The following is a 12,854-nucleotide window of genomic DNA, read 5'->3' on the forward strand; positions in this document are numbered from 1 at the left end:
AGCATCAACGGTGCCTTCAAAGATACATAAGTTACCCATTCCATGAGCATGAACAAAACCCAAAATACTCTGAAGTGCTGGCTTTTGATCCTGACATTGCAGACTTGTACAACCATGCACACTCTTAAAACATTCTTAAACTTCTCCCATTCTTACTTGTGAATGACTGAGCCTTTAGAGGGTTTTTATTGGGGGGATTTTTGAGCATTCCACAACTTTTCCAGTCTTTTGTTGCTCCTGTCCCAACTTTTTTCAAACATGTTCCAGACATCAAATTCAGAATGAGTGTATACTCACAAAAATACAATCAAGTTTATCAGTTTGAACATTAAATATCTTGTCAGTTGAATACAACTTGCAAATCATTGCTTTCTGTTTTTATTTGCACAGCGTCACGGCTTTTTGGAATTGTATTTTGTACCTTAAAAGGATACAATAGATACTGTCTTTCCAACCCTCATCATATCAGTATCACTTACAACCCCTCCCTCCCTCCAGCCTGTCTGCCACTTCCAGCCTGTCATCCATCCTGTATGTTTCTGCTGCCGAGCTTGATTTGTGACGCTGTGTTGTTGACATGATTGGTGTGCCTTAAGGGAGTGGATGACAGACTCCTTACCTGGCATCCCTGGCGGGGGAGAAGGAGGAGCATGACAGACAGGCATCGTCTAGGGGGCTGATGTTAGACCGTTAGATGCAAATGAAGACGAGGACGATGATGACGATGGGGTGATGACAAAGTGGAGGCATGAGAATGGACAGGTGGTAGTGTGAAGGAGTTGGTGTCAGCGACAGGAGACATGGGGTTAATAAAGGCTTTCCCCACCGTTAGGGTCCCTCTGCTGCTAAAGTGGGAATTGCCTGAAAAATTAATGGTCAAACTACAATGACTGTCAATAGCACTGGATACTATGTAAACAAACAAACAAGCATTGTTAGCTATTAGACAGAGTGGAGAGAGTGCACTTAAAGTTTGTCCATCTGAGAAATAAAATGACTCAAATTGAAAGTGCAGCACACCTTTTCAATAACTTTTCAAGAATGAGATGAGAAAATTCACACCATAATAAAAGCATATGTATTAAAGAAGCAGTTTGTAGGATTTAGTTGCATGTAGCAGTGAGATTGCAGATCACAAACACCTCTCCCATTCCAAGGATGTTGGCGAGCCTATGGCGGCTGTAAAACTCATCAAACGTCCTCTCTAGAATTAATATTTGGTTTGTCTGTTCTGGGCTACTGTAGAAACATGGCAGTGCAACATGGCAGCCTCCCTGGAAGAGGCCCTATACCCTCTGTAGTTATAAACGGTTCATTATAAGCTAACAAAAACACAATGACTCTTATTTTCAGGGGGTTATATCTGAATGAAAACATACTTATACAATATTATATTCCATTTCTGCCATATTCTGCCAATAAATCCCTGGAAATCTTACACACTGGACCCTTAAGTGCAGACTTGGAGCTGGTAGGTAATCAGCCGAGCTTAGCATAAAAACTAGAAGGAGGAGAAAACAGCTCATTTCTCTCTTGAAGTTAAAAGAAATTTGATAATTAACATATCCTGGTTGTTTAATCCATGCGTAAAGAGAAGGGGGGTGATGACCTGTAACTATTTTCAAGAGCCAGGTGCAGTGACTTCTCAGATTGGAGAAACAGTGCAGAAGCACAGAGCAAATGCCTAAACTATTATTACTCAAGAAATTGATACAGCACGTAGTTCTCCTTAAAACAAAGTGTTTTGGAGTTTGAACTTCGGAAAAAGCCAAGGTAGCTGTTTACCTCGGCTCCCTGTCTTTATGATGAACAAGGCTAACCATCCTGACTCTAGCTTAATGCACAGACAAGAGTGCTGTCAGTCTGGTTGGTGAAGCAAAACAATGAGAATAAAATAAGGAAATACAGGCAGAGGGCAGGGTCTCTGCAGATACAGCCACCACCACACACTTCTAGTGGGTCACAAGTGATGACTGAAATGGATTATGTAATATGAGTCTATACTTTTTTTTTGGGAAAGTGTTTCATATTATACCTTTAAGTAACACTTTTCCTGGGGATTGTGTGAGGTACGTCACTGTAGTAGCTACAGTTGATGCTGATTGGCAGGCCCCCAGTTTGAAGAAGCAACAGTACCAGCGTCAGAAGCTAAGCAATGTACTGCTGTAGACGAGGTTGGCAGCAAAACATATTTTAACCACTCTCGGTTTAAGTGTATGCTACATTTATAATATTTTCACCTATATGTCAGCCTTCTCTGACAGGAAACCACAGTTATATAAGCCAAGTATTGCTCTCTCAAAACCAACCGGACTCCATTGTGAAAATTAGTAATTAGTAATTTGTTTCTTTGTATTATTGTGTGACTTTGGCTTTTAGGTTAGTTAAGTTCACCAAAGGCGCACAATAACACAACAAAACAAACAGATCAAGATGGAGCAGCAACTCCCATGTTCTTGCTGTTTTTGCAAAAGGAGTCTGCTTGTGTAAGAGAGAACGATATTTGACTTGGGTGGTTTCCTGTCAGAAAATGCTGTCTCATGTTAAGGTACTAATATATATATATATATTTGAGGGTTTTTTTTGTGTGTGTGATCCTGTCTGCTTCTCCAAACTGGGGTTGTGCTGACTGGCACTGTATCTCATACAACCACACACGCAACAACATGCTTTGTGCGCTTTATACAAGCCATAGTACTCTTTAACCACTGTTATCATGATATACTAAATATGTAACAATTGGGGTCCTGTGAGGTTTCTTACTGCTAAGTGGGGCACCTTTCAGTGAGAGAAAAAAGGTTGGGTATGCCTGGGTTAATATGAAGGGCTAACAGACATCAGTGGTAATTACAGAGGTTGTGTTGAATGGACACACAGATGCTCACTCAAGCTTTGATGACACACATTTGTTCTCAAGGCACATCTGCACAGACAGAATGAGTCAAAGTTAGAGACACATCAGACGTCTGCTCGGTGCTTCAGACACACACACACACATACACACACGGAGCTGTGATTGAAACAGATGTGTGATTGTGTGAACACGCTCTCTCTAATGTCTCTCCTTCTTTTCACCCACCATTTCTTCCCTGTTTCTGTCCTTTGCAGTTTGTGTGTGCGAGGCAGAAAATGAACAGAGGAGAGAAATATTGAGGGAGAGTCCTCGAGCGCCGTAGAGAAGAGAGAAGTTACGACTGGAGGAGGACAGCTTCAAGAACAGCATGATCAAAGGCGGCGAGTGCGTGACCATTTGGCTGCGGGTCGTCAGCCACGCTCATCTCAATTCAGATCAAAGTCGATTGGTCCGTAGGCCTCTCTCTTTTGGTGGTGCAATGTTAACACTTAGCCCTCAGGGTGTGTTGTTGGTAATGGGGAGCATGGGGTCAGATGGATGTAGGTTTTCGACGGAGAGAGAGCCTCTCTGCTGCCGAGCAGTGGACTGTTAACAGAGCCAGAAGCGCTCGCCAGCTCAGGTAATGTGGGGTAATGTCGGAGCTCCTGTGTCATTTATCCTCTGTAGACAGGGACGACATTACCTGGATCAAACCTGGACTCGCTCATTAGCCACATGACTGCTCAAATTCCTCAGTTCACAGGACAAGCAGGGTTTTCCTTTGAGGCTAGAGGTGTCAAGTGAACATCACAGGACTTAACGATTTCTAGGCTGGATGCTGCTAGCAGAGTTTCCATCTGACCATATGGTTATAACAGAATCTTGCTGCTGTGATTACATTTAAAGGGGCAGTAGCTATATACTCTAAAGAATATAGATAGAAATGAAACTGACAGAGCAGCAGGACTGCTGCAATTACAAATCCATCTGCTACTTTAGCACCTCGGACAGGATGCACCGATACACAACACAGTTACAGTAGGTGACTGATGCGTCAGTACTATGATGAAGGCCAGAGATTCTAAAGGCTACAAACCTCGGTCAGATAAAGGATCAATGAGTCAGCCTCTTCTCCTGCACTCTCTTTACTTCTAGTGGACGGAGAGTGGACAGATTGCAAGTTAAGGGGAATATAGTTTGATTATTTTGCTAACAAGGGGGGTAGCATCCACACTCATTCCCCCTTAAATCACCTAATGGCTGCAGATGTCTGCCTTCTCTCCAGTATAATTTACAGACCTTGTTGTGAGCAGTTTCATGTAGGAACTACTTTCATTCTAGCAGACAAATAGTAGTTGTGGTACATTCTATCGTAGAAAGAAAATGGCTCCTGCATGAAACTGCTAACAACAAGGCCTGTGGATTATCTTGAGTAACCAAGCCATGATTTCTGGAAAGACACATTTCTGTTGAGTTTTTCAAATGTATTTTTTTTTTGGTGCTTTGAGCACCACAAGCAGAGTGCCACTTAGTGCTACTATACTCCACAGAAGGCAGCCATCCCTATGGCTGATATCTCCAAAACTTGGCAGCTCACACCAAAACAATCTGAATGGATAGTTGGCACTACAGGTATGAGTAAAATGTGTGTTTTTGATTTAGGTTTGAACTGTCCCTTGTGAGAATCTAACATTAATTTGGCAAAGGGATTTGGGATGTGATATTGGTGAGGGAGTGTGGCAGGATATAATATCCAGTAATGGCTGGGCCAGTGTTGGACTCAGAGTCAGAGTCAGAGTCTCAGGGGCAGTGGCGAGGTTTGTCACGTTTCATACACTGGAAGGGCACTCTAGAGGGCACTTCATCAATTTTCTTCCACTGGAAGGTCACCACAAGACAGTAAATTTACACATTACTAAATTATACATAGATACTATTATGCTCAACTGAAGTTATTTAGGACGGGCCTGATACAAAAGTGCTGGAAATGTAAGGAGGCAATAGGTACATTCTTGCATCCTATGGGACTATTCAGTGGTTCTTCCCTTTTGGAAAGAAGTACTGGCTAAAACTCGGAGAATGGATAGAACCAGGCCCTTTCCAGATCCCCCTCAGTTATAAAACATTTTTACCACTGGGTGTCACTGGAGCACAGTTTGGTTTAGTGTTAACTGGTTTCATTACTGCAGCAAAACTCATTTTACAGACCTGGAAAAAAAAACATAAAAACCCCAGAATTCACAGAATGGGAACACTTATGAATGAATGAATAATATAAAAAAGAAATTAGGATAATTTCTGTCTGTGCAGCAAGGGTTCATTACATTAAATTACATATGAGTGTAGCTTTTTGTTTGTTATGTTTTTATTTATTTTTGTTGTTTGGTTCTCCTTTCCTTTTCTTTTTGGACATGTGTGTCTAAAAAGTTGACATAATGTTCACATTTGTAAGTGTCATGACTGAATGCAGACTGACTGATTGAAATTAATTTAATATAAATTTAAATGACCAAAAAAGAGACTATTCTGTTTCAAAAGGATCAAATTATTGGCCTGCATCAGGCAAAGAAAAACTAAAATTGGGTTTAAACTGTCCAACACATTATTAAAACCTGGAAGGATAGTGGTGAACCATCATCTTCGAGGACGAAATCAATGTTGTGAAATTGCATAAGCTTATCGAAACAATGCCATGGCAAACGTGTGCCGTAATCAAGGCTAAAGGTGGTCCAATAAAGTATTAAGAGTGTGTGACTGTTTTTTGGCCAGGCAGTGTATATAATACAAGTAGTTCCAGCAACAAATAAAGGAAGATACATTCTTTGTTGAGAGTTTTGGGTTGAATCAGACATGCAGGTGTGCATCGCCATCTGTTTCTCAGGGATTAGTGAGGAATGAAAACATAGATCAGGTGGAATTTATATAAACAACCACAACCTATTAGTCAAGAAATGTGCAATACATAAGTGATTCATAGGGCTGTATCCAGGCTATTAGCAGGCACAAAAAAATTCATGATATTGCAGGAATGATATGACCAGCAGGAGGCATGTACTTGAGTGTTTTTCTATCTATGTTTAATGGTTCTACTGAGAGAGACACAAAGAAAGAAAGCAAGTGAATGTTGAGGTGGCAAATAAAGAAAAATTGAATGCCGTACCAAGAAAACAACACAATGCAGAGAGTACAGTCTTTAATTACCTTCCGAGTGGTGAGAGAGGATGAGGAGGTTGACGCAGGACGCCCCCGCTCCGGAACCGAAGATGGTGATCCTCTCTGGATCGCCGCCGAAGTGGCCGATATTCTCGTTGAGCCAACGGAGGGCCTGGATCTGGTCGAGGAGGCCGTAGTTCCCCTTAGCGGACTGATCGCCGGTACTTAGGAAGCCTGGGTGGTTTGAAGGAATGAAGATGGATGTAGGAGGAACAGAGGACAGGGAAGGGAAAGGGACAAGTGGGAACAGAGAGAAGAGAGAAACAAGATGACCTTAGTATCAGTACTTTTAGTATTTAGTACCTGTCTCGCAAATGTTTCCCACTTTGGTCAGTAAATCAGCTTCTCACTAAGAGGGAATTGAAGAATGCAGAGAACAAGCGTGTGCTTTTTTGTGTGGTGTGTGTGTGTGTGTGTGTGTGTGTGTGTGTGCAGTGCCATCATTCATCAACAAAGAGTGACAGACGGCACACAGAGAAAGCAAAGGCAAGTGAGAGACGAAATTGCTTTTTCAGCTCCTCTCTTAATGACGTTTACTCTGTCTAATGGCATCGGGCAGGGACTTCTACACAAAGCCACTTACAGCACAGCAGCCTGCACTCCCACAAATATAGGTGACCCTAATCTGAATCACACCCATAACTGGATTACAAGTGATGACACATCGTGCTTGGAATTTCAGATTGTACAATGCCTCTTTTTTTGGAACAAACAAAGGACTATCAATATTGTTATGGGTGGGAGAAGAAACAGAAGAAACCCTCGGTTTAAAGGGACAGTTCACTGCCCAAATCAAAAATATATATTTTTCCCCTTACCTGTAGTGCTGTCTATCCATCCAGATTGTTTTGGTGTGAGTTTTGAGAATACCTGGTCTGCCTTCACTTGAATATAACTGGACTACATGGCACTCAGCTTGTGGTGTTTAAAGCACCATAAAAAACATTTGAAAAACTCAACAGCAATGTCTCTTTCAAGAAATCATGACCCAGTTACTCAAGATAGTTCACAGACCTTGTTGTTTCATGCTTCATTGGGGAAATCTTTCTTTTCTACCACCCAGCAGCCAGATCACCGCAGAACGAAGCGTGCAGCTACTTGAAGAGTGGAAATCACTTATTTCCTCACAATTTGATTTGATTCTGATTCAGAGGGCTATGATGTGTTTCTGAAATGATTATCGAGGCATCTTACTGCATTAAAATTTGAGATCTTTATACATGATAAAACTAAACTCAAGAAGTAGCCTAGTTTAGAACATATACATGACGCAGAAGTTTACATCCATTTTGTTTCACCATTCAGTTGGTTCAACTACAAAGAATGTACAGACCAGTTGTACAGCTCCTACATGAAACTGTTCACAACAAGGTCTGTGGATTATCTTGAGTAATCAGGTCACGGTTTCCTGAAAGAGACGTTGCTATTGAGTTTTTCAAATGTATTTTTCAGTGCTTTGAGCAACATCTAGTTCCATTATATTCAAGAGAAGGCAGACATCTCTTACGGCTGAAAAACAATCTCGATGCATAAATAGCACAACAGGTCAGAGGAACAATATGTATTTTTGATTTTGGAGTGAACTGTCCATTTGATATTATAATATTTTTCCTGTCAGCTTTTGCACAGCAGACATTTTGATTTGTCCTGGAAGAAAAAGTAATAGTCATAACATTAACATCTTAACATTACATCTGTTTTATTCATGTGTCTCAGTAAGTCCTGATACTGTGACGGTGAACCAGCATGCAAACTGAAGCAGCTAAACAGAATTCAGCCATGATTCATTTTATTCTTTACGCCTGAACTTTTCCTACTGTGACATGCAAAATGTCTTTCAGTAAAAAAAGGTCTATCTATACATAAGGAAACATATAAATGATATTATTTGTCCTATTGTTTTCATACTGTATCATAAAGCCGCGGTTCCTGACCTTTTTCCTGGAGAGACGCCTTTTCTATCATTGATTAAACTGATGCATAACAATAACAGTACAGATCAACTGATAAAATTTACAGTAAACCCAAATAGTGAGTGCAGTAATGGGAGAAAGTCTGTGTAAAACTAGTTAATTTTGTTGTTATAACCGTGTACTTTTTTAACGCAGGACGAGGCTACTAGTAGAGAGTGAATGCTCTGTGAATAGAGTTTATGTCCTGGTCTTCACTGTGTCCTTCACTGTGAGATTTTTTTATTTACAGTTTCATTTAGTTTTACTTACAGAAATGAATTAAAGGCCTACTGTCTATTTAGAAAAATGACAGGCAACCAGTGTCATAAAATAAAAGATTACAAATGCTGAATTTGCATATGTAACATGGACGTCTACTCTGAACATCTGCACATGCAGCACTATTAGTACATTAATTATTTGTTTAAAACGTTGTCTGACCTTATTGAAATTAATCTCAGGAACTTCATTGTGATGATTGTTGTTTCATGTGACACCAAATGCTGTTCGCGCATCAAATTTCCCTTGTTAAGTAACAATAAAGTCCTGAACGTTCCTCAAAGCCTCTCTGTGAGACAATGGTTCATTCATCAGAGCACTGTAATAACAGCTCACCCTTTCTGTTGTTAGTTGACATTTGCTTCCCATGATTACTGCTGAGTATCTTCGATTGTTCCACCAAAGACTTAAAGCTTTTCTATTTAAGTACCCATTAACTGGCAGCCTCTCACATCCTAATGGGACTCCTAATTAGAGCTTTATTAAAGGCAGGTGCACGAGAAAGGTCATCCATTAAGCCCATACAGTAGAGGTTAAACACTTGTATACAGCTAGACACTGGGATCAGCTGTAACGCAAACCTACAGTGTGTTGTCTGCCATGGGCTCTAAATTAGTGTCTTTTATTGAGATTTCAATTAAACCCAAATTAAGTCACAGGCATTTCTCAATTTGTTACACGTCTACTCCTTTGTTCTGCTAATTACATCGTAAAATAGGTTTAGGTAGGTAGCCGCTTTGGAAGATGTGCCTGTCTCTGCAGGGTTTGGGTCAGGGCATGGGAGTGAGGTATTCCTTTCAAGATATTTATTCAGCATCCACGCAGAGGGCACGCTCCAGTGACTCTGAAGCAGTGGGTTTAAGAGCACGAGCTGTGAGTCTATGTCTGTGTTTGAGTCCGTGATCTAGGCAGGATATGGAAATTGAAATGTGTAACTTAGAATGTAAATAAACAGTACCTAATAGTAAAAGTGTAATAACATGTTAACTACTAGGAATTACAAAAATGAAAACTACATCATAGACTCTGTGTGCTTCAAAATAAAGAGCAAAACAAAATAATAATATATGGTAGAAGGTATTACATATAAAAACATATAAGATAAGAAAATCATAAGATAAGAAGGTATTATAATCAATATTATTATTATTATTATTATTATAAAGGGGATAGTAATAGGAGTGAGGAGTAGGGATCTAATAATATACCAAATATGACAACATCGCAATAAAAAAGTGTGTCAGTACCGCACTAGACTGTGACAATACCTAATATTATATGATTAATCATTTTATTTTAGCATTTTTAACTAATTGCTACATTGTTTTTGTTTTGCAGTTGTAGGTACATAATTAAAACATTCATTGCCAAAGATAATTCATGACAGTTTTGTGCACATACTTATGTCATTGCTGGCTACTTTTATTTTATTAAACATAGAAAGAAGCAGAAGCACTTTAAGTTAAAAGGAAAACAGATCAGATGATTCGATTTATTGTTTGATAAAAGACATTTTTTCAAGTCATTATTTTTATTTGCTTTTAATATCACATTAGAGATCGTTTCATGGAATTAGTGAGAGGATCTTTATTTGAGGATCTCAGGGATCAGTGAGCAGAGCCACCCTGTGACGACAACATAGCAGACTTGCACTGTTTCCGAATATTATAGAAATATTATAGAGCACATTTGCGTCTAAGCTGTGATGCAGAACAATAAAACACTTAAAGGCTGACAATTTTGGAGTGAATATGTCGAGGATATAACTGTGGCTGAACACTGAATTACTGCCATAACAGAACAGAACAGAACAGAACATGTGAATTAAACATGACGCAGTTTTAAACTAGCGGTTACTGAACACCAGAACAGCATAAAAACAGACACATGTAAAGGTTAAAGCTAGTCATTAATGACGGGCATTAGGAAAAACAGAAGGTACACACCTACAAACTAAAACTGGATTATAAAACTAGAAAGCTTCTTTACATTAACCACACTGCAGGAGTCGTCTGCCAACTGCTGAAAAGGCCTTTTTCTGCACTGAGAGGGGTGGTGGCTCATTACCAGCCAACTGAAACTGGCCCATGGAGTGTAAAGGAGAATGAATGTTATTCTAAGCATATTATCTAATCGCCCTTTTGCACATAGATACAATTACATTTGACCAAAAAAAGACCACTGTCTGTATGGTTATACAGTTCATCACATTACCCAATCATTCCTCTCTTCACCCTGCAAGTACAACCTCAATCAATATTTATCACCTCAAATGATCCATAAAACAAAAGGGATCGAAGTGCATTATCATCAAGCACATGATGCACTCATTGGCTTTTGTGCTGCTCTTTAAACACCACAAACACACACAAATAAGCAGCATGTTTGGGTGCATTAATTAAGCCAAGCACAAACAAGAGGCAAATAAGCTGCCTAATGCCCTACTGTAATCACCATGATATATTAAACATAACCAATTACGCTTATGAGGTCATTAATTAAGCTAATTAATGCAATACATAGCAATACTTCGATGTCAGCGTAGTTTCTGGCACAAAATATGAGAGCAGTGTTCACATAAAATCCAGATATTAAAAAGTGGAAAATTGGAAAAACAGTTGAAGAAAGATCATCAGTTGCGTTTTATTTTACAGTACAGTAATAAGACATAACAAGCTATACTTTGACACTTTATTAGAACCTTATTAGTCTTTTTTATAGGGCAATTAGAAATACATTACAACAGAACTGTACTGTAAACTAAAATGTATCATTTTCCACTATTATGCCCTTATTAGAATTTATTATGGAGTAATTAGGGACACATTACTGACACAGAACTGTACTGTAAACTGAAGTGAAATCACATATCTGCTACTTAACACACATCTTGTTTGGATGGTCCCATACATTATTATTTACCTGCAGCATCACACTAAGTCTATGCAATCAGACACAGACAAAATATTCTTCTACTGCCATAATTTGGGAGAAATAGAAGATATATGATTTCCACCAGTACAGTTCTGTTGTAACTGTCCCTAATTACCCTTTAATAAAGTATAATAAAGGTCTAACTGTGAAAAGTAATACTTAAATTTACAGAACAGTTCTGCTGTAATGCATCCTTAATTGTAAAAAGTCTAATAAGAGTCTAACAAAAACTCTAACGCTGTCTAGTAACATATTATTTCTAGTTTTTGTCTAATTTGATACTAAGTACGACTTGTTATAGCTTATTGGTGTGCTGATTCTTATATAATGTCTAATTAGGCTATAGATATGTTTGTTTACTGTCTAATAAAGAATATACTATTTCTAGCGTTTGCCTAATTTGATACCAAGCATGAACTGTTATGTCTTACTAGTTAATTGTAAAATAAAGTGTGACCATATCATCTATTGCTATGTTTTGCTCTTCAGTTTCCATTCTTACAAAAATGTGCACTCTGCTGGTGGGATATCAAAATACCAGAGCCACTGAGCACCGAGACAGCAAACAGCCAAGATCCTAACGTTATCTTGTTACAGCCACAGCCGTTGTCTTTCCTGCACCTTCACGCTGCGTCCATCTGACTGTGAGTCAGTCTACGACAGCGGGCCACTTCACCCGTCCTCCCCTTCCTCTCTAATCTGATAAAAGGCTTGAAAAAAAAAAAAAAAAAAAACACAGAGGAGCTGGTTAAAATGCCGCAATGCAAGATGAAAGCACAGCTCTGCATGAATAGCCTTTAAAATGGCTGTGGTAAGGAATAGTGGTTAGAGGGGGTGAGGGAGAGAGACAGAGTAAAGGAAAAGGAGAGAAGGATAGTGGGTGTTCTGTGAGTCCCGGATAGAGGCACAGTGTTTCATCCTGCCTCCAAGACACCAGGGACTGGCTCACACACACACACACACACACACACACACACACACACACACACACACACACACACAGATATACACTCTTTGAAATAAAGGTGCTAACTAGAACTATTAAGGGTTCTTTGACTTGTCCCCATCGGAGAATTGTGTTTGGTCCCTGGTAGAACCCTTTATAAAGGTTCCACCTGGAGCCAATTCATGCATACAACAGGCTACACCTACAGCCATCTGTAAAAGGTTCCACTCAAATCCCCCTATGAGAGGTTCTACAGTGAAACCTTCTATGGGTATAATGGTTCCACCCAGAACCCTCTCTGGGGGTTCTACCCAGACCCTTTCCACTTGCTGCGGGTGCTAACAAGAATCCACCAAGTGTGTCCTATTGAGAACCCCTTTATACTGCAAGGGTTTTATCTAGAATCCATCAAGGGGGATCTATGAAGAACCCTTTCTATTCCATAGGTTTCTTCTAGAACCAATCAAAGGAGATCTACCGAGAAACCTTTTATATTTAAGGGTTTCATCTAGAACCCACCCAGTCGGTTCTACAAATAAACCTTTTATATTCCAAGGGTTTCATCTAGAACTCACTCAGGGGGTTCTACTGAAAAACCTCTTACATTCTAATGGTTTCATCTAGAACCAACCTGGGGGATGCTATCAAGAACCCTTTTATATTCCAAGGGTTTCATCTAGAACCTACCAGGGGGGTT

The 12,854-nt window shown here is 39.6% G+C and overlaps 1 protein-coding gene across 1 annotated transcript in view; it reads right to left on the bottom strand.

The window, feature by feature from the left end:
• Positions 1-12,854, bottom strand: part of nlgn2a (neuroligin 2a) — a 256,832-nt gene that overhangs the window by 14,248 nt on the left and 229,730 nt on the right. Inside the window, exon 5 of the mRNA XM_084711539.1 lies at positions 6,035-6,220. Within this exon, the coding sequence (XP_084567665.1) occupies positions 6,035-6,220 (186 nt within the window). The remainder of the gene's footprint in view (positions 1-6,034; positions 6,221-12,854) is intronic.

The sequence above is a fragment of the Lutjanus erythropterus genome, chromosome 23 (assembly GCF_056507025.1).
Source record: "Lutjanus erythropterus isolate fLutEry1 chromosome 23, fLutEry1.hap2, whole genome shotgun sequence".
Classification (NCBI taxonomy): domain Eukaryota; kingdom Metazoa; phylum Chordata; class Actinopteri; order Lutjaniformes; family Lutjanidae; genus Lutjanus; species Lutjanus erythropterus.